This window comes from Indicator indicator, chromosome 1 (assembly GCF_027791375.1).
Source record: "Indicator indicator isolate 239-I01 chromosome 1, UM_Iind_1.1, whole genome shotgun sequence".
Lineage (NCBI taxonomy): Eukaryota > Metazoa > Chordata > Aves > Piciformes > Indicatoridae > Indicator > Indicator indicator.
This window is the reverse complement of record NC_072010.1, coordinates 18,062,649-18,085,938: the sequence shown is the minus strand read 5'-3', so window position 1 is coordinate 18,085,938 and position 23,290 is coordinate 18,062,649. Positions and strand designations below refer to the sequence as shown.

Sequence of the window (23,290 nt, the reverse complement as noted above, 5' to 3'; positions counted from 1 at the left end):
CAAAAGATGCTGATTACAAGTTCAGACAATTGCCATAGGAGACAATTTTTCTTCCCCCAAAAGGAGAAAGCTGCTGAAAATAAAGTAGGGAATAAATGCTGAAGATTCAAGGTTGGAGGAAAGTGATAGCTCTATCTAGCACATAACTACAGAGCAAGTAGGAAAGATGCTTCTGTTCTCCATCAAAAACAAACAAAAATAACTTCTTTGTTTTCTTTTACTTGGGAACGACTGCTATTAAAAAAAAAATGTAGTGTAAATATATTGTCATTTGAACTGCCACTGAAGCAATGGAACTTTAATATTTGTACTTTTACCCTAATAAAAATTCAGTCTTGCTTTTGGCTTTTTAATTCAAGTAAATCACATTCAAACTCTGCTACTTTTCCCCTTAAATTAAGATGTGAAGTTAAAAATCATACTTTAAGGTTATTTTAGGAAAGCTAAACAATTACTAAAAAATGAATTGTTAACTGAAATTAATAATCTTACAAGAAAGGCTTGTGTGTGTCTTTTTTTTCCCCCAAGGGCAAATTCAGCTTTCAGGAAATAACACACAAGTTTCTTCACTAAAACGGTCCAGATTTTAAGCATTGACCTTTTCTCCCAGGGATATTCTGTAAATTTTGATGTCTTGATTTGTTTTGTCTCTATTTAGAAACAATTACAATAAGTTCACAGATGAAACTAAAAGGATGAAGAACATTTATACTGATTTTGATATATAAAGAAAAACATTAGAATATTTACCCATAGAACAAAAAAGGATTAAAAAATCTAAGAATGCATAAATGCAAAGATGCAGAGGACATTATATGAAATTTAGATATCACAACTGAACGTGAAGGCAGGAAATTCTTTTTTATATAATACATAATTATTAAGATTGCAAAACATGCATAGGCAGTAATGGATATCAAGAATTTGGTTTGATTAAAAATGCATTACACTTTACAGAATTAAAGAGTATTTGGATATAATATCTCCTAACAGAAAAAAAAAAAACCTGAAAATAGAATTTATCTTTTTTGATACTTATTTCTAACTAATACAGATGAAAATGAATGCCCTGGAATTGTAGAACCAAGCAGGTAATTTTTTAAGCAAAACATTTCAATCAAAATTTGTGAGACTTCCTTCATATTACAGAAGTGTGGAGGAAAGATGTTTCCAATTTCAGAATATGATCAGGTGCTGGGTTTTGGTGTGGGGTTTTTTGGTTCAACGGAATAAAATATACGTATGCTGAAATCTTCCTCACAACTACAAGTATTAGTTTCTACTCTGTCCATTGAAGACATCCAGCTCTGAAGCATGTGGGAGTTGCCAGCACTGGTGACAAAATGCAATGCAGCCAGCACAGAGGTCCTACCTGGTAAAACTCAGGATGTTTATGCCGTAACTTATGAGGCTTCCATCATGGCAATCATCTGAGCACTCCAAAGCCAGCTATAATTTGTCCTCTAAAAAATATACTGTCTTTTCACAGGCGAGTAAAAATAATTAATTTAGACAGTATACCTGTAAATCTCTGAATGCACTTACAGGAATAACCATTTCAGCTCAAAAACTTTGCAAAAGATCCAGAAAGACTGAGTGACCTGCCCCAGGCCATTCAGAAATGTTTGTAACGCTTCCTAAAGCAAACTTTCTCTCCTGAAATACGCAGTTACCTCTTCTCAACCTTTTGAGTCTACCCAGAAATTTTTATCCATCTTAACCCATGCATGTCAGTGCCTTTACAACAGTGAAAAATACTGTGTTTCACAGTTTCAAGAACAGAATAGTTCATCTGCCAAAACCCCACATTTCCTGCTGCAGCTCTCTGCTGCACTCAGTTTGGCAATGCCTGCATGGAGAGTAAGGGATGCTGCTGCCTCACTGGTTGCTCATTCTGTGCTAAGCAACCATTAATTAAAAAAAAAAAAATCTATTTCATATGCTCTTTTCCTCCTCGCCCCCAAAGAGCACAAAAAATTATCTCCCCTATTGTCTGTCACTTGTCACTCAGCCTACAGTAGTCAGCTGTCAAATCTAGGTCTAGGACAGCTGGCACATCACTCTGACTTTGTAGCTGGGATTAGCAACACTTCTCAATTTGAATCTCAAGAGGGAATTCTTGGACCGTTTCATTGATTAGGGATTCTCTTTTTGTTGTTTGTTTGAGGATTCTTCCAACCAAAGTTTTAAGTGCTTTCATCAACAACCCATATATTAGAATAGCCTGATTAGTCTAGGCTCAGTATTTAGAAGCATTGCCTCAGCCAGCCACCAAAGCTTTCCAATAGACACCCAACCTGTTCAGAATTTAGAATTCATTTATTCATTAAAAATTTGGGGGGTTGCCAACCCAATATTAAAAGTGACACACATTCACAAAACAATGTCTGAGAACTGCAGAAGCTTTCTGATAAACCAAAGTAGGTTTCACTTTGCCTAAATGGCCAATGCAACATAAATAATACAATAAAAACATGAAGTATTAGCAATTCATGTATGTCAAATTAAGTCATGTCCCAGAAGAACTAAAAAAAATCTAAATGTCACTGGTAAACTCCTGTTTCTGTTTGGATATCAATGGGTTTCTGCAGTCTCTCTTAAAATCTACTATTCCTCATATACCTTCACTGATATTATTATTGTATATGCCTTTTGGTTGAGCATTACCTTCTCTGAAATTTGCCTAGAGCAAAAGAAAAAACAGAAACAAACAAAAACACAAAACAAAATATCAGACTAAAAATCCCTTCCCTCCCTGTAAGTAATTAGAGGTAATGCTATGCAACAGTTTGGTAACTTCTGCTGCTCCTGGGACATAGGAGGCATCTGCCAAAGTTGAAGGAAACCATATAGCTTGAATAACCTAAAAAAAGGGATGACTTAAGTTTCCTCAAGTCTAGCTACTCATTACCATATACAGTCATAACACAAACGCTATCCTCCAACATCTCAATCTACCCACATCTGAAGGCAAACAGGATTGCTTACATTAAAATTATTCCTGAAAAGTGGATCAGGAACTCCTATTACTCTTCCCTGGGATGAATAGGACATCTTCACATACAGCCTTGATTACATACAAAACCAAGCTCAAGATGCTATCAATTCATTCTCTTTCCTGAAAATCTGATGAACAGCGTTTCAGACTACATACAAGGCTGAGGAAGTCAGCAGATTTATCTTTCTGCACAAAGAAAACTGATTGGTGAGGAATTATCTCTCCTGAGTCAGCTTTGTGATAGAGTCAGCAGTAATGAAAGAAAAATAACATAGAGGAAATAAGAGAGAAGGGAACACGAAGCGAGGCACAGAAATAAGTTTATCTCATAACCATTGTATGAAATATTTTCAATACCAAAATAGCCTGAGAGAGGTGTATAACCTGATTCTCTGCATGCTTAGCTAATTACCTGCTCATACACACAGATACGTAGTTCATCTATGTGAACATAATATTTTATATGATAAATCCTTATACATTATATATAGACTCGTAGAACGGTTGGGGTTGGAAGAGACTATTATAAAGTCATCTACTTCAACCCACCTGCCATGGGCAGGAACACCTCCTTCTAGACCAGGTTGCTCAAGGCCCCACACAACCAGGCTTTGAACAGTTTCCAGGCTTGGTGCCTCCAGAACTTCTTTAAGTAACATCTTCCAGTGCCTCACCACCCTCATGGTGAAGAATTTCCTCCTAATGTCTAATCTAGCTTCTTCAAGTTTGAAGCCACCATCCCTTGTTCTATTGCTACCTCCCCAACTATCCCACAGGCCACCTTCAAGTACTTTGTATACATGAAACATATAGGGGTCGAATATTTTATGTAAGTTATATATCTTTTTTAAAAAAGTTTAAGACAACCCCAACTTGTCACACAACTTAGTCATGCACTGACTCCTGAGCAGCTAGTAGTCTAGTAAGTCAGTAAATTAACTCAAGTGAAAAGAAAACAGGGTTAATACTAATTCATGTCTGATCTACTTGCTGACCTTATCCTTATGACAACTATAAATTTAAACTATATTATCCTTGCAATCCTATTAAAGTAGGAGATGAATGCAATTTCATCAGATAGAGTCTGACATTCAGATGCCCCAGGTCTCACAGCACGAGCACTGAATTCCTATTTTGTACCAAGTCCTTTTAGGCTGTGAAAACGGCAAGCATAGTAGCTATACACTCCAGTCGTGTATAGCATAATGTCAGGAAGGACAGTTTGAAAAGGCAGATGACAGATAGCCCTAAACAACTCTCATAGATAGATTTCAGTCCCTCAGCTGAAGGTAAGAGAATGGTGAAAGTCTCAAGACAGTGAAACTCAGTTAAAATTTATCAATCTAGGAAGGATAGGAAGTCCCACTTTCAGAGCAGGATAAAATCCAGAGCTTTTCCTTGTTAGGACACACAAAAGGAACAAATGAAAAAGGAAAGAACACATTTTAAAAGCCTGAATGCACTGTTCATACTTACGTTATAGGTTATCACAAGACAATAAACTTTGACCTTCAACAGATTTCCATCATTTTGCAAATGCCAAGTAACAAAAGCTACAGACACTCAGCTGATAAACACTGGACATTAATGTACACAGAACAGAACTGCCCAATCATTTTTAAGCAACCTATGTGTTACAAAAAGAGAAAGAGTATTTTTACATAACATGGAAATTGAGCTTACAGCATTTGCTCAGAGTAAGCAAACCAGACATAGGAAAACAAAGCAGTTATAGATTCACAGTTAAAAATAATAACCTGGGTTTCTCTTACCACCTTAAATTTTCTTAATTGATATATAGCCTCTAATGATTGAAGAATCTGGGTCATCCTACATTAATGCCATGATGCTCAAACACACAGCCCTACTTGTGAAACACCTTTGTGTCACAATAGGTTTGTTATTATGCCGAGCCACCTCATTAAACATTCCCAAGGTAAACCCTCATTACTGGTGTCTGTAAAGATACTTTGGAGCTTTGAGTCCTTCTGCATGACTTTGCAAATACATTCATGGCTTTCAGCAACACATGCCCCATTTTTGCAAATCTCAAATGCCTACCACATTCCAAGGAGAATGAAATTCTAAGGGAGATGATCAAAAGTGATAGAAATAAGAACATGAAAGTTTGGGTTTACTCTTGAAACGAATTTAGTAGACATGGCATTTGGTTGATTTTGTAGGTCAGAATTTTCCTTCCCCCTTACCACCCCAAACTGGAACATTACTCTCCTCCCCATTCTTCAGGCACACATACACTCCATTTCTTGAAAGCCAACCTGACGCATACTTTTTTTCATGCACACTGTTTACCATGGTCCTTCTGTCCAGGTACTAAGCTCTAGGTTACATCCCAATGCAACCTAAGTCCTCTGAAGCCCTAGACAAGTATCACTGAAGACTATTACAAATACATACAAGGGAAACAACACTTCGATCACTAATCCACATTTAAAGTTCGAATATTTAATATAGACATTGACCTGTAGAATAGGTTCCTCTATAGAACTTTTCTCTGAATTTGTATTTGATATATTTTTAATAAAAATACTTTAATGTAGATTTGAGCCTCCCTGCTGCAAAAAAACGAGAATTAAATTAGTTAGGAATATGTCTTTTAAAAGCACTGAATTTCTCAGATGAATAACTGAGAAAAAGAGATAATAATTCTTGAGCTTTAAAAGCTTTATTTAGACACAGTTATACATGGATAAAAATTGCTTTTTCTAATTTCTGTGGATTTGACCAAGCTTCCTTGGCTTCAGAGCAAGAAGGAACAATGTATCTACCTATTCCTCCCCCTTAAATGCTAAACTCCCTGCCATTAATTCCCTTTTATCTAACTGGGTGAGTATCTTCAGTTACCACATAACTTACCAAGTACCATGCACCAAATTCAGTACTTCAAGACAGGGCAAATGCTGCAGCAATCTGTTCCTCAAAAACTAAAGCAGCTAAGGTAAGACACAAGGAAGCGCAGATGTCTATTGTCAAAGTAGCTCAACCCCTTCACTGGCAGAGGCCAAGTGCCAGTTTCAGAACTTCCACCTTGAGCCCTGTGGGAGCAGCTGTGACCTGCTGGAGGAAGCCCAAGCCCTGCCCACAGAAGCCTCTCACAGCACCAGCAGCCTGTAGCTGTAATAGCACAGTTCCCTACAGCCCATCCCACTTCTGTCCTTCCATAGGAACACAGTCACTGGAAAAAAATCATTGCCAGTTTGTCTCCTACATCACACCAGCAAAACTCAAGCATCTTGAAAAAGCCTCTTCTCTAAGCCCCTTCTTCACCATAAAAGTATCTTCTTGGAGATTATTCTTATCTAACTGAAATATCAATTGCTCTATCAACTTTGTAGCCAAGATCTTGCATCAGCAGAGAACATGCCCTTTTCTAGATAGGCACAAAATCAATAATGTCAAATAAAATCTGCTCCAACTTAATTACATTTTTTTTCATTAAAATATCTGAGGAATTGCCTGGCTCTATAGATCTTATGGTGAAGAAGTTCTAATAAAAAAAAAATGCTGCTAGGTGAAGGCAATCAGGCATGCTTGTACAGCCATGCAGGCAAGAAAATAATCTAGACTCATAGAAAAAGGACAAGTGAGATTGGTTTTCAACTACATCAGTTACCACCTAACTTCAAACTAGCACAGCGTGGATGCCAGACCAGCTCTAGAACACTCGCGCTACATTAAGGTGAGTACACAACAGCAGCATCATTTGAAATTCCTTTTAACTATTACTCCAGTAACTAAGGAAAAAAAAATGAAAACAACATGCCAACACATGTGTTCCAATGAGATGCTCACTCTTGATAGAAAGGCTCAACCTAAAACTGCATTTCAATTCTCCAGTGTTTTTCCACTAGAGGAATTTAACATCTCTCATATCGCTTGTTAGTCTCTTCTCGATTTACCCAGTAAAAATTCCATTATAAAGCTATTGTCTTAGCTTTAATCATTAGCAACTGTTCTACATAACACCATGAAATGTTTTGTAAGATTATTATTGTTTTAAAAGTATCCAATTGTAAAATAAAATATGAAGATGCTATTTTTCCAGGCATACAAGATTAGCAGTAACAGAGTAATGTCAAGATTGATTAGCTTCAATGACCCACTGAAAAATTCAGCTGTACTAAAAAGAATAAAATGGTTCCTGAAAATGGAGAGAAGTCAAAGTAATTTATGCTTCAAATTTTCCACATTAAAAAAGGATTGTGAAAGTAGAGCCTCAAGAACAAAACTAATAAAACCATAACATTTCCTTGGCTTAAAGTAAACACTGATCTTGAAATCAAAGAGAGAAAAATTACCTGCAGATGTGGAACATAAAGCTTTTCTATTTAAGGCTCACCTTGCTAAGCTAATTATAATACTTGAATGAGCAAGGAGCAGAAATTTGACTCAAGTTCAGTCAGTTAAAATATTCAATCTTCAACTCCCGCACCATCTTTTCCATACCTAAGGAATATAGGATGCTTCCCAAATTACTTGCAACATTTGATAACATTCAATAATAAAGTGTCCCTAAGATAAATGTTGCTTAAATTTGCATTTGCACATTGCAGTTTCGGTTTATATCATATCATTCACCTCCTCCATAACAGCACCACATTTTCTTCTCACATTCTTCTGTGTGCTAAAATAAAGGCTCTTTTTCAGGCCAAATGATTGTTTGCTGGAATATCTTTAATCTCAGCTGCTGTTCTCTTATTGTGTCCTCTGCTGTCTTTGTTCTTCAATCCAATAGCCATCTTTTGAATGCAACAGGATAAAATTAGTTAAACCACTGGAAAATGTTACTAGTAATGATGGATTTCAAATTTCTTCATGTTTCCATATGCAGACAGGATGCATTTTGAAATACACATTTCAGCAGAATTCAATTTTTGCATTCAATACAGGAGTGACAGAGTAAAATAGCAAGGTTATAATATCCAGAGATATCAGACCAGATGACGACTTCCCTCTGCATCTATAAAGTGCAACTACTGTAAGATTAGAGCTAAAGGGGAAACAAATAAATCACATACTAGTTGAGAAGCTGATATTCAAAACTACGGTAATGAGCAACACACTAGCACATACTCAAAAGTCAGTACAAACAGAGGTGGGACATGTTTTCATGAAACATCAATGACAGGAATCTGCTGTGAGTATCCTACACACTCCCCAGGAATCACGTTGGAAAGATGCCTACTGTATTTATCATCCCCATATCAAACTATTGCATTTCAGCTCTGATCTGTCACCTTATCTTCCCTTCTCCCTTCAATCCCTTCTTTAGCTTTTAAGTAGTTGCCACTCTATTTTCTTTACAGTGCACCTCCTTCTTCCAACATGTTTCTAAACTGGTCTAAGAGGTGTACATACTAAAAACTCCCATTCAAAATTTGTATTCTAACACTGGAAATCAGGTGAGTATTTCTTTTCTGTCCACTAATTAAAATACACTTTGCATCAACACTCGCTGACCCACCACAGTCTCTCACTGACAGCATCTCAGTAATTTTCTTGTTACCACATCATTCTCACATATAATGTGTATTTAAATATATTCCAAACAGTACACTTGTGTTTAAAAACTTTCAGCTTTTTATAGCCATAAAAATGAAGAGATAAACAAGAACTTTTTTTTTTTTTTCCAGGCTACACTGTAGGTGAAGCTACTGTCACAAATCACTATATGGATAAAGTAACAAATCGTTATAACCCACAGCTGTTAAATAAATTACAAACCACATACACAGTATTTTATCTGAGAGACAAACACTGCTCTGCAAATGCCAATGAATAGAGGAACATACAGACAGCTCAGGCAAAGGAGAGGAACAACCCTGCACTGAAATAAGGAGAGAATTACTACCGGAACAGCATGGTATAGGTAATGAAGGATGGGAAGATCTCTAAGACTTCTTCACCAGGCTGGCCCAAAGAGGTTTGTACTTCAGTTACCTTTGCCTGAAATAAAGCTAGTGGTTGTCGCCTTAATTGTTTTTATTTTCTTTCCTTCAAAGCAAAGCTCTCCTAAGAGATTTTTATTCCCAGAGGCAGCAACTGTTTCGTTATCCAAGACAGAGAGCAGAGAGCCCAGCCTGCAGAAGGTAAGACACTCCTCCTCAACTGCTCCTGCCAACACTACTACTCTTCACAGCTGGGACAAATCAAAGTCTCACTAAAACAAGCAGCATCAGCAACACATGACCAAGCAGATTTTCTGCGACCACAGACCTAGTTCCTGGTAACTTAGCAGGTCACTATTTGGAAACAGGGTGCTACACGCAATTTTCCTTTTCAAAATAGTCATTACATTACAATCTGCATGATAGTGATACTGTAATAAACTACCCAAGGACTCATTTTTGGCTAACACCTGGTGAATCATCACCAAACCACACATTATTTTTACATAATTATTGAATTATTCTAGCTAAAAATTATACAGCCCAGACAGCAATTCAGAAAGCTGCCCAAAATGTTGTTTAAAATGTGCATGGGTAGTGTGTTAAGCAATGCTTACAGTAGCAGATGTCTGTATCAGAAAAGACATTAACATATAGAGCAAAGAGTAATTCTCATAATTCTAACTACACATTATGCTGACAATGGTTGGGAGACTGGATATGTATTAATTAGTTGGTCTGCTTTATTACTATTTCAGGAAGCATTATTTCCTTTAAAAAATAGTGCTGTATAATTTCTAGTAGCATTTCACAATTCTAGCACTCAAGTTCTAAAAAAATCACTTATTCAAACACTATGTCATAAATACTTCCAGTACCATCATTCAGCACTAATGATTTTAAAGGAAATTGGCATTTTAGAATTTACAAATCCTATGGTTTCAGAGAATATTGATTACAACTAGGCAGTTTTAATGCACAGTAGCTGTCTCACTCACCACCATCTATGAAACTGCTGCAATATATCAAATAAAAGATATTAATTTTTTTTAATCTAAATAATTTAATTTCAATATTTAAATCAGTTATCAAGGACAACTAAAACTAATAGTACCCTACTGCAGGCTTCAGTAGCCTACTGCAAGTACTTAATAAATGATATTTTAATGAATCATTTAATATCATACATTAATAGTTCTTGAGGCATCAGACCACGCCACTCTCCATCTTGGTCTATATCAGGAATAGTGTGGCCAACAGGAGCAGGGAAGTCATTCTGACACCTGTACTCAGCACTGGTTAGGCCACACCTTGAGTACTGTGTCCAGTTCTGGGCCCCTCAATTCAAGAAAGATGTTGAGTTGCTTGAACGTGTCCAGAGAAAGGCAACAAAACTGGTGAGGGGTCTGGAGCACAAGCCCTATGCTGAGGGAGCTGGGGTTGGTTAGCCTGGAGAAGAGGAGGCTCAGGGGAGACCTCATTGCTATCTACAACTACCTGAAGGGAGGCTGTAGCCAGGTGGGGGTTGGTCTATTTCCCAGGCAACCAGCAACACAACAAGAGAACACAGTCTTAAGCTGTGCAAGTGGAAGTTTAGGCTTGACCTTATAAAGAAGTTCTTCACAGAAAGAATGATTGCCCATTGGAATGGGCTGCCTCGGGGAGGTAGTGGGGTCAATGTCCCTGGAGGTGTTTAAGAAAAGACTGGATGAGGCACTTAGTGCCATGGTCTAGTTGATTAGTTAGGGTTGGGTGATCAGTTGGACTTGATGATCTTGGAGGTCTCTTCCAACCTGGTTGATTCTGTGATTCTATGATTCATAGGGGAGTTCAGTCTTAGGAGCAGACTGAAGCATGGAATGTGGGCATTAAAAATACCACATTTCCCAGGAGTATAAAAACACCTTGAAATATAAAATCTTCCACAGAAGCAAAGCCCAGCACATCAGAATTACATACTCCATATCTTATGATACAGAAAGCTAAGATCTGTGGTAAGGACAGATATTCAAATAAAATTTAAAAATAATACCTTCTCTTCAGATTTTAAACAAGATTTAAAATATTTAGAATGAAAATTTTATGCTGCACATATACTTTAAGAGGCAGGTAGAAGCCAGTCATTCAAAGTTTATAGCTTACCAGTAAACTCAGAAAGATTTCTAATCCTATTTTTTAATTTGTCATAAACATCACAGGGCTTGGGACAAACATCTGGAATGCTGCCTTAAAGGCATAAGAAACCTACATATTTACAGTGAATTTCTCATAAACTATGGAAGTTCTTATTAAGTTGCTAAAAAATTAATCTAAATAGAAATCATTAGACAGAATTCTGAAGTCAGAAGGGTGCTACAGCAGCTAACCTGAAAGAGCAATGACGAAAGATTAAAACAGTAAGCAATCTACAGAACTGGAGTTTAATGTGGATTGTGCATTTTTTAAACGGACTGTCTGAAAATCTCTGTTATATAGTTTATTCTAGCAAGCAAGTCATGAATGTTCTACTTACAAATAATAAAGTCAGGGGAACGGATATCCTTGAAAATCTGAAGAATAGAAGTTGTCCAAGAACACAAATAAATGTTTTTCTCTGTCATTTGTGTAGCTTAAAAACCACTCCTGAATGACAGGTCTTTTTAAAATTACATAGAATAAATAATTGGATATCATAGGCATTCTTATAAAACAAGTTTTGATTGTAATTAACTTAGTGAAATTACATGGAAAGAAAACGTGATTCCTTTAAAATTTTCTGTCCACTTTGTGGAATGCATTGTCTTGTGTCAGCTGCCCTGCATCAGAAAGTTTCAAGGTACCACCAACAGGTTTCACTTCCGTTCACAGCCAATGAAGGGTACTTTTTCCACAACACTGGATTCTTGAAGCACTTTGGGTAATATTCAAATGTAGGCCTACTCCACTTGCATGCAAATATTTTGTACTTTGTATAAATCATTACTTGCTGTAATTCAACTAGAAATGCATAAGCACACTGTTACTAAGCTGAGAACCTAGGGCACTTCCATAGTGTAAAAAGGAAAATTCATGATAGATAACGCATCCTTGTACTGACTTTTATTTAACTTAAAAATAAATAACTCCTATATATTCATGGCCAGAATGCAAGCTTTGTAAAATGACCCTGTGGAATAATGCTCTTTTTATAGCTAGCAGGCTGCCCAGTGCACCTTTCTTCTCTTGGACACAACACACTGCTATAGCAGAAGCAAAGCAAGCTATCTCTAAGGGAAACAATGCTGCTACCAGAGTCAGGCAGCTTGCTCCCTTGCTTGTTCTCTCCTTTGAGTATTTTCTATCTTGCTATCCTTTGAAAAGCATCAAGGAGACAAAGGCATCTGTTTACAATGAATGGATATGAAAGAATAAGAGCTACAAAGAGCTGGTAAGAAGAATGAAAAGATGCTTTACAGAAAAAGCTGACTATAAACATAAGATTGGTGAAAATCTCTCCCATAATATGGAATAGAAGGAGAGGAATCCCATTCAGAAGGAAAAGCCAATATAAGAGAAGCATTCAAGAAGAATCACATCTCTGAAAATTATTTTTTGTTTTTGTGGAGGATAAAAGGATTTCTTCCTAACATCACAGAAGAAAATTACAGAGAACTATATCCTCACTTTGGTGTATATTAAACGTTTCCTTCATGCGTTTTCTCTCCAAAGACCACATTACAACTAGCTGTCACTCTCTGCTTCTTTTCAACCCTAGTTAGGGAGATTTACCCTTGACTGTTCCTTCCTACTTTTATAAATGTGCATATATTAAGGTCATAACATGTCAGTTGCAGTGTTTATGTGTCTGAGAAGTAAGAAAACTTCACAGTATCACAGTATATCAGAGGCTGGAAGGGACCTCAAGAGATCATCGGGTCAAACCCCCTTGCCAAAGCAGGATAACTTAGGGTAGACTGCATAGGAATGCATCCAGGTGGCTTTTGAAAGCCTCCAGAGAAGGAGACTCCACAACCTCTCTGGGCAGCCTGTTCCGGTGCTCTATCACCCTCACTCTAAAGAAGTTTCTCCTCGTGTTGAGGTGAAATCTTCTACGTTCTAGTTTGAACCCTTTGTTCCTTGTCTTATCACTGTGAACCTCCAAAAAGAGCCTGGCCCCCTCCACTTGACACCCACCCCTCAGATATTTATACACATTGATGAGATCCCTCTCAGTCTTCTCAAGACTAAACAGCCCCAGGGACCTCAGTCTCTCTTCACAGGGAGATGCTCAAGCCCCCTAAATTCATTGTATGCAGTACTGGATTACAAGGCAAGCTAGCTAATCAAGACAGAATCATGACATCCTCTATCACCACAATACTCAAACAGCAGGCACTTCCAGACTAACTCCAAGGAATCTGCAAGCACTATTTAAGGCAGCCCTCTGTATGTTTATGTTTACTACACTGTTTCAGTTATCCAGTAAATATCCCACTTGAAATGTATTAAGTGCATAAAGCAAGAGATGGGGGAACATGGAGAGAGTCACTACAATCTTAAGAGCTCAGTAGTTTTGTATTCTCTTCCCTAAACCAGAAAATTGGATAGCAGAAGTCTGACAGTATGCAGTATGTCTGACAAGATGACTAAATTTAAAAGCATAAACAAAACCAAGAAAAAAATTACTGAACTCTTAATCTTAGTTCTCAAAATAAATAATGCTTTAAATTTAAGAAGTATAGCCTTTGCATTTCCAAATGCAATAACCAATTGCATAAAATTAACATTAAAAACATAGTTTGTAACCAGGGAGCATTTAAAGTCTTTGCAGCATCAGTACTGCTAACACTGTTAAATGCACTTTAAACAAATAATTTCCATAATGTTAACACAACAGCTAAATATTGCATATCAGTTAATGTCTCTAAGCATATAGCTGACCTTCTTTTTATGCATAATAACACTGTGCTTCTAAATAAGTCCCATGAGTCCCGCCACTAGCTAAAAATCCTGACAGATTTTTAAGTAAAATTCAAATAGGGCGGCTAGCGAGCACATCTTAAAAAACGACCTCAGAAGCTCATAACAAAATTGTAGTATCAGCCAAGGTCTTTCACCCTATCCAGGGTTTGTTCTTTAAAACAGTAATGCAGAGAACAGGTATTTCTTTTTATCTGTTGCCACAAAACAACATAGACAGCATACACACCTGTCCAGGGGAAAGTGGAACTGAGTCACAAGTCATTCTATTAGGTGAACTAACACCACAGATGTCTTATCTAACACCACGACCTACCTTTCGCTGTTAAGTTGGGTAGGATGGACGTTCTTCTAAGAAAAACCACACAAATCCTCTTCATCAGTTTAAATAACCCCTACTCTTTTTGCCTGGCTCCCTTCCCTTGTTACAAAGATGGACCCACCTGCAATCAACGATCAAGGCACTACACTACCACATGAAATACTCAGAGCCAGCCTATCATGTCCTCTTCCTCCTCCTTCCACTGGAGATTCCATTGAAGACACAAGAATGAGGAACCAATGGTATCTCTAACAACAGCTATTCAAAAATTGAAACTCAATGTTATGTTTCCATTTACAGAAACATTCTAAAGCTCCACTAATCACTAAATCCACTAAAGTCCCACTAATCACAGTGGGACCGCTTTGCTGTCAACAAGAAGCACAATGTAAGAGAAACTGCAAAATCTATCAGTCACACAAGTTAAGAGCATAAACGCAAACTGAATTCAACCTTTGTGGGCATACTCACAATCTCCCAATTAGATGATCGCACACTTGCTCCAAGGACACAGAGCTGCTGGCTGAAACACCTCTGCTGTAAGGATAGGCTGAGGGAGCTAGGGTTGTTCAGTCTAGAGAAGATAAGACTCTGGGGGGGACCTTATAGCTGCCTTGCAACACCTGAAGTGATCCTACAGGAAGGCTGCAGGGGGACTTCTCATAAGGGTGTCCAGTGATAGGACAAAGGGGAATGGTTTGAAGCTGAGGGAGAGTAGGTTTAGACTGGATCTTAGGAAGAAGCTCTTCAGTACAAAGATGGTGGGACTCTGGAATAGGCTGCCCAGGGAGTCTGACGCTTCTTTCCTGGGGGGGTTGAAGGCCAAGTTGGATGAGGCGTTGAGAAGCCAAGTCTAGTTGAGAGGCATCCCTGCCCATGCTGGGGAAGTTGGAGTAGATCCCTTACATTCCTTCCAACCTAAGCCATTTTATGATTCTATGTTTCCACAGGACTCCTATCTTAAGAATTAAGCACACAGAATATTAAAAAAAAACAAAAAACAAAAAACACAAAAACTCCTAACTGATCTAGCCAAGTATACATTCTATGTCCAAAGTCCTAGACTCTCTGTAGCATTTGATACTATCCATGCACTGTCTCATTGTAGAAATGCAGCAATGATGCAGCACACTGTAGTAAAACCGGTACCTGAGTCCTCCCTAGGACACTCCAACACACAGGAACAGGAAAACTGCCCTCACAATGCTTAGTGCTTCTCACAATTCAGAGGAATTGGTTCTAATTCTTTAGATATGAACTGATCTACCTTAATGCAACAATAATCTCTTTAAAACTGTTATCTAGAAAATAAACAAATGAAGAAAAAAAATAAAGGGCTGCAAGTTACAAATGTTAATTTTAACATCCATAAAATGCGGTGCTGAGGTATACATACAAGGTAAAAGATGCACAATGCCTGAATCTTTCCGTCATTCCTATTATGTGCATTTGTATACCAAAACATTAGAAGACAGTATGTGATTAGTACGAAAACCTTCACTCTCTTATTCCTACTAAAAACAGAAACCTTACATTTAAAACATTCCACAATTTAGCAACAATTTTCACAGTACCGTAAGGTAATAAACACCACATTACCACATGAATCAATCAACACTAGTTCCCCCAGTGAGACATAGAATGCCTTGCACTTCTACTTTCTAAGTTACATATTGCACTACCACAAGCATTTCTTTGGAGAGTATTTAAACTAATTTCAAGTTATTAATGATACAGATCTTGCAACTTTTGATTTTTTGTGCATATTTGCTTAGAAAAATAACTATTTCATTATTATGCCCCCACACACAAGAGGTTTCATATGATAAACATCTTCCACCTTCGAACACTAAGTACAAATCACTAACCTTTACTGAAGTTTATCAACACTGGCTCAGAGAAAATAATGCCTGACTTGCCTGAGCATAAACTTTAATACTGAAAATATTGTTTAATACTGTTTAATACTGAAAAACTGCTTAAAAGTAGCCAGTGAGTTTCTGAATTACTTTTAAATTACTGGTACTTTTCATAACATTTCTTTTCTTCACTCTTCTACATCAAAGTTTCTCCTTTCACCACCTCCTGAACAAAATTTGCCAAATCATTCTGCAACACATAAAAGCAATATGAAATTCTGTGTATTTCAGCATGGAAAATTGTGGGAGCAATAGAAAAGCTGTGAGAAAACCATTCTTCAACCAAGGCATAAATTCTTTACTTCACTTTGTTATTAAAACAGCAATTTCTTTTCTACATGAAAATAAAACTTAACAATAAATGCTACTGCCTGGCAGTGGCTCTGCTGAGGCAGGACAGCTCAGGCTTAGAACAACAGGAACAGAAAGGTAATTTCAGAAGCATCCTCTTCCCATTGTTCTTGGACAAGATGGCAATCTGTGGCAACCTCCTCACAGCAGAGAAGAATGTGCAGATAGTGATTAGGTTACTGTGCAACTGCTCATCTTTGACAAGGCTGATAAAACTAGATTATACACTTCACTAAATACTAAAGAAAAGATGCCGCTTATAAATGCAGCTAGTGGGTTGACTAGAATAAGTTCATGACGAGTGGCCGGTGCTATTAAAAAACAGCACATAAAAGATTTAAATTACCCATTGGAAAAATAAATACTTCACTCACAACAGGAGGCTCCCCTTGCATGTATACCAGTTCAGAAAACCATCTTGCTAAACCAGATGACTCCTTCACTGGGATCTCTTTACTAAAGAGGTACAGTTTCTAGATGGTTAAGGATATACAAATGTTATGGCTTGAAGGTGGAACTTTGGCCTAGTTCCTAACAAGAAAAACAAGAATAGGAACTTTCTGAACATTTTTGAGTAAAAGGGCAAATAAATTATCATTGGACACAGAACAATAACACAGATAAGTATATATCATTCTATTTGCTTGCTAATGTGGATAAAAAGCAGTTGCATAAACTATTCTGTCTCTCTTTGCTGCTTCTCTCTGCTTATGCATTGCTCCCTTATCTCTTTCCTGACCTTGAATACGAGCTGAACTGCTGTCTGTTTAGACTGCATAAGGTACGGGGCAGGGGGTGTGGAGGAGAAGGGGAATGGCAGAGGGGAGGTTGTGAGCAGACCCTGGCTTTGTCCAGAGGGCTTGTTTATAAATTGTAAATATATGTCAATATATATATAGTACATATTCATTGCATTTCACATTTCTAGATTTCAGTTGCTTGTAAACATAGCTTTATTTGCTTCCAAAACATTCTGAGCTAGTCTGGTGATTTATTTTGGGGGTAATTCTCCAAATTCATGTTGGGGTGTAATTCCTAAAACCCACCACAACAAAAAAATCCACAATATGCTTTATAATTTCCAAAATACCCAAAACTACACTTACCGTAACACTGTATTTAAAGTAACATTTCTCAGAACACCAAGCCCAGAGAAATCCTGAACTATAAAGCTACCTGACAAGGAAATGAAAGATCTACATGAATACTTTTAATAAGCCTTTATAAGCACGCTTTACTATAAATGTGTGCACTCTCTCTCACTTTCTCTGATACTGGCTTAATTCCTAATAGCAAAGGTCCTGTTAAAGTAAAAATAATGGTTTGAAGGTTACACTATTGCAAAGATCATTTGTTACGGGAAATGGCTCATCATGTGTTTCAATTTGGTTCCCAGTGCTATGGCACTGCAGTACAGCATCAAAATTATGACTGGAAGTGGCAGCTATTTAGAGAGGTATGAGAATCAGTAAATCATAAGAATTAAAACTGTCAGGATTTCCTAGGTGTTCAAATCAGGTTATTCATAAATTGAAGTAACTACAAGGATATTCACTTTGCAAATAAAACTTTATGCTAATAACATAAAGTGATAAAAGCATAAAATCACACTTCTTTAGGAGCAATTCTGACCTCTGTTACCTATGAACAACACATCTGACTTCAGGCAAGTATTCTTCTAAGGGTAGAATCTTCTGCTTTCTCTTCCTCCTTACTTGGAGTATATCCAATATAAAATCATTAAGATTCATGAACCTTACTGCAAGAAGTACACTTACCAGTGCTGGGTTATCTTCCACACCAAAAACATTCCGTCGTTTCACTGTCAGCAAATCAAGATCTTTAGCATCATCATCGTCATCATCATCTTCAAAGAACTGCGTGGTGTCTGGGTTTAGTCCCCTACTTGGTACAGGAACTTCTTTGTCCTCCTCCTCAGATAACTCTTTAGATTCATCCTCAGACTCACCACTCTCCTCAGCTTCACTGGAAGCAGAACATTCCTCAGTTCCTTTCCTTCTCTCCTTTTCCATTGTTTTGTTAACAACAGTCACTTTTCCACTCAAATTAGTCCTGTGCTTCTCCACTCCTCCCTCGTTTATTGAGGAGAGGGTATCTGTATTTTGCTCCTTCTCCTTCAGGTCATCTGTCCCATCAGCTGCCTCATTCACAGATAGCTGTTTTTGAACTTTTTGAAGAAATCTCACACGAGGTGCCATTGCAAGGCCAAGTGATCTAAAGCATGGAATTAAACAAATCAGTTAATATGAAAGATAGATACACAAAATTTTACTAAATTAGAAGCTTTCACTGATGGCTCAAGTGATTCATAGTGATACATTTACCAACTTATTTACAAAACAGTATTTGGCCTACAACAGGTTAGTCTACCTTAAAAAAATGCAGCGTTGGGAGAGGAAGGAAGATGAAATAACTGAGAATTCTCAAGAAAGATTTTCAACTACAAATCCTCCCAGAAAAAAAAAGCAAACAAAGAACCTGAAAAACCATAGACAAGAGCAAATTATCTATGATTCACAGTAAAATATGGTAGAATAAACACCAATATAAATTTGGTATTGAAGAAATGTCAAGGAGTGGAACAGCACCAATCTCTGTCAGCGTCCTTCACTGCTACATGGGCACTCAAAATCTGATCCTCACCATCTCGCAGTGATGGAGAGATTAGATGAACAAACACAGTATGGATAAAGGACTAATTGCAGAAAAAGCTAAAGGAGAAATATTTCTCCTCTAAAGGAAATATCACCTGTCTGCATCCCTTTATAGCAAGGCTTTTCCTTCACAGAATATGTAACTAACAGTGCCAACAATACCACTATTTTACCCAGTTATTCACAACAATTCAGAGTTCTACTACTACTCTATGCAGGAAGGGACAATAATCAGCCACAAAGCAAAAATACTGTACAGCAAGAATAACAGAGAGCATTGCATGGGAACACAGATCTTTTGCCTTCAGTAAACTTTGTAATTGCCCACTACTACTACACCTGAGTCCATCAAACCCAAATTCAAAAAAAAGCAATATTTAAGTCTCTTTCATAATGACTCTTCTCATTAGGCAAATAAAAGATGTGGGGAGACACTGGTACTGTGCAAGGACACACAGAGAACACAGCTACATTTAAAATCACAATACAGAACTGATAGTACTTGTAATACTCACAGTTTACCCAGACACTTAGCAAGAGAGTATTTAAACAAATAAAATGCTTACACATATACATGTGCACACAGACATAGAAAAGACCATGCTTTTTCAATTCAGATTCTGCACAGTTATAGACCACCTCTCTTCTCAATGCTGCTCATTTCAGGTAGACAGCTTTATGCCTTCTCTCCACCAGTCAGCTCTGAATAATGAAGCCTTGGTTATGTCACAGGAGAAAAATCAAATCTATATTCTCTAGCAGAAATGTAATTACCAACAGTCTATGAAGCATCCAAATGACACTGCAGAGCAGCAAGTGTAAACTCCAGGCCCTGGAGATCCTTGAAGTGTTAAAGGCAGTCAATGAGACAGGGTACTCAGCAGAAAAGGCACCTGGCTTAAATAACAAATAAAAACCCAAACCCAGATGCAACCGCATCTGTGGTTAAACAGGGAAGTTTTGGCACTGGCCAGAGGCCGAAACGCAGAAAAGCAGACACGGACGCAAAAAGCAGCCCACACTGCTAGGACGAGAAATAGGTTTTTCAATATACGAAGTCTTCATTTTAATGCAAAGTTAATTTTGTTTAAGTATTTCTGATAACCCACTGCTGTTATTCTACAAATGATTACAGCAATAATAAAACAAATAGAGGTTTATGAACAAAAATATAAAAGGAAGTTTTTATCCAGTGTATTTTGCACTTTTACTGACAGTGCACTGCTGTGAAGGGAACACAACACACTTGGGAACTGAAATTGGAGCAACTAGCAATCTGAAACTTGTTTCTGTGTTTGACAGCTAACAGTAATTACCTCTGCAATGAAACCATGTGTTAAAGTTTGGCCTATTGACTGAAACAAAAATAATCAAAGAAAGCAGATGTAATGCTTCACTGCAGCAGCTGGAGGAGATTCAAACCTGGAATTGGGCCTTAACACCAAGCACAGTAAAACACGAATAAAGAGACTCCTGAGATGTCAGTGAATGTGCAAACTCTTCGACAGGGGGATCAAAGTAGCAAAACAAATCCTTTGCAGAAGAAACACTTTTTTGCTTTTCCAGATTTCACAACATTATTCCACACCAAGTATTTCTGTCAGACATTGACAAATTACTGCAAGTAGGTTGTCGTGCAGACACACCATGCAGGGTTGCAAACTCCAGTTTGAGCACAGCTTCCCTTCTATGTCTCGAGTGTTACTATCAAAGATCAGGATCATGGCTGCAGACTGAAGTCTGACAAGATGAAGAAACTACTCTCTCCACAATAAAAGTTAAAAAACAGTCAAAAAGAGTAGCCCATGATGTGGAAGAGACTTCAGCACAGGTTTTGTCATTCCACAACCTGCCAGATTGTTCCACACTGATGTCTCACTTTAACAACTGCATAAAATTAATTATCAGCTAGTGTAGGTCAATTTTTCTACAGTGCTTAGCAGCCCTACCAAAAAAGATCCATGCTATCACAATTCAAACTACATCTGAACCACAGGCCTCAGATCTAGGGGAGAGGGAAGGTGTTATTGTCAAATTTGGTAAGAAAGTAATAGCAGAGAAGCTTAAATGAAGTTACGTACAAACAATTACCAACCTTGTTCAGTGACATTCTCAATCAATGCCAGTGGTTTGAGTCCTTATGGCCTCTTTTCCATACTATATTTCAAATGAAGAATAATTCTTTTCCACACTATATTCCAAATGGAGAACAATTTGAGACAAATGGATTCTAGTATTGCTAAAAGCTTCTTCATATTGCAACATTCGTCTTCCTTTAGAATGTGTGTCTTAATCATTTGCTAAGCCTAGAGTCTAGTCATATTAAAAAAGCCTGAATACATGAAACACCTTTTCTTTCTAGCAATTGGAAAGGGCAATATCAGTTTTCTTTAATTCATTAGATGCTGCTTAGACCACAATCCTACGCCAACTGAAGCTATAGCTCTTCTTTGATTTTAGAGTTAGCATTTCACACACTATTCTAGAATAAGAAATGTGTAAAGTTTTTTTATGACGACAGACAAAAAACACTAAAAATATGCTAACATGGCAGTGTAGTCCTCCAACTAAGGTAGCCTTTAAATGACAGCATAAATTAAGCTGAATAACCAAATTTCGTATTTTGGTGTGAAATGCAACAACTTCTTGGGAGCAAGCTCTTCTAGAGACACATCTTAAATCAGCTTCTAAAAGCAACATTGAAAAGAGATTATTTTGCTAACATAAATTGAGGGACAGCTGACAGTTCTATTCATCAACAGACAACAAGGTGTCCATGCATCATCATTCTCTAACATTGATCAGGGAATAAAAAGAAGTAACTGAAGAAGACACCTACAATGCTCAGGTACCTCTTTCAATTCAAAGCAAGTTGACGAAAATTCTCAAGAGGTAAGTTAGAAGTGTGAAACTCTAAAGAACATTAGATGGCTTTAGGAATACCACTTTTGTTTGCTATTGAATAATGAAAATCAAACATTAGCAAACATTTCTTAAAATTAATTCAAATGAATGGTGTATCAGACTTAAAATACTTCTGCCATTTGTTAATTAATGCTTGTACAAAGATCTTGAGTAGGTTTACATTAACACTGTAACTTTACAGATTCATAGATTGCACTGGGTTGGAAGGGACCCTCAAAGGTCATCTTGTCCAACTCCTCTGCAGTCAGAAGGGACACCTCCAACTAGATCAGGCTGCACAGAGCCACACCAAGTCCAATCTTGAACGTCTCACGGGATGGGGCCTCAACCACATCTCTGGGCAACATGTTTCAGTATTTTACCACTCTTACTGTAAAGAGCTTCCTCTTTATGTTCAACCTACATCTACCCTGCTCCAGTTTAAAACCACAGCCTCTCATCCTATAGCTACAAGCCCTTCTACACAGTCCTTTCCCAGCCTTCATCATGCCAGTACTTGGATTGAGTCAAAAACTGGGCATCTATCTTAACTCTTTAAAAAGATGGATTATTAGACACTCACAGCAAGATCTGCCTTTGCACAAAAATTAAACAGGAAATTTAAGACCAGTGAAATCTTACAATTTCTAAGTTTCACAGGAGCTGCAAATCTGAACCTAGAAGACTTCCAGCCCTTTATGAAATATGAGCCAATGGTAAACAATCTGAGGTCAGTTCTGCAGAACTGCTGCATAACAATTTTCCACAAGTCAGTGCTTCATGCTAGTATCATTATTACATTCTTACTAAATGTAAGATATATTCCATGAGTTAACCTCTTCAAAATGATTTGAACACAGAAAAATACAGCACAGGGATTTCTTTCACTGCAGAAGAGGTTCAGACAGATTAAAAAGAGCCTGAAAAAGGTTAAATATTCCCAGAAGCTATTTCAATGAAAGAAACATGTTTTACTTGCTTTGCACTATGTGCTGCATCTACATTTAACATTTAAAATATTTTCAGAAGACAGGATGAACCACCATTTGAAAACAGGAGAAGTCAAATCAACTGAAATGACACAAATGTGCAATAATCGACTTTCCAGATAGTCCAAATAATAACCAAAATAAACACTTTTGCTGTGTTATTTATTTTACTAGCCAGCTTTAGCCCTCTGCATTAAGGAGCTCAAATGCATGGCACTCTACTAATTATGAGAATCAAGCTAACCAAGAGTTTATGAGTCAGGATCAAAGAGAAGACCAACAAAG

General features: G+C 37.4%; 1 protein-coding gene across 1 annotated transcript in view; it reads right to left on the bottom strand.

Moving 5' to 3' along the window:
• Window positions 1-23,290, bottom strand: part of DDX10 (DEAD-box helicase 10) — a 181,541-nt gene that overhangs the window by 114,300 nt on the left and 43,951 nt on the right. Inside the window, exon 13 of the mRNA XM_054385008.1 lies at window positions 18,216-18,672. Coding sequence (XP_054240983.1) covers window positions 18,216-18,672 — 457 coding nt within the window. The remainder of the gene's footprint in view (window positions 1-18,215; window positions 18,673-23,290) is intronic.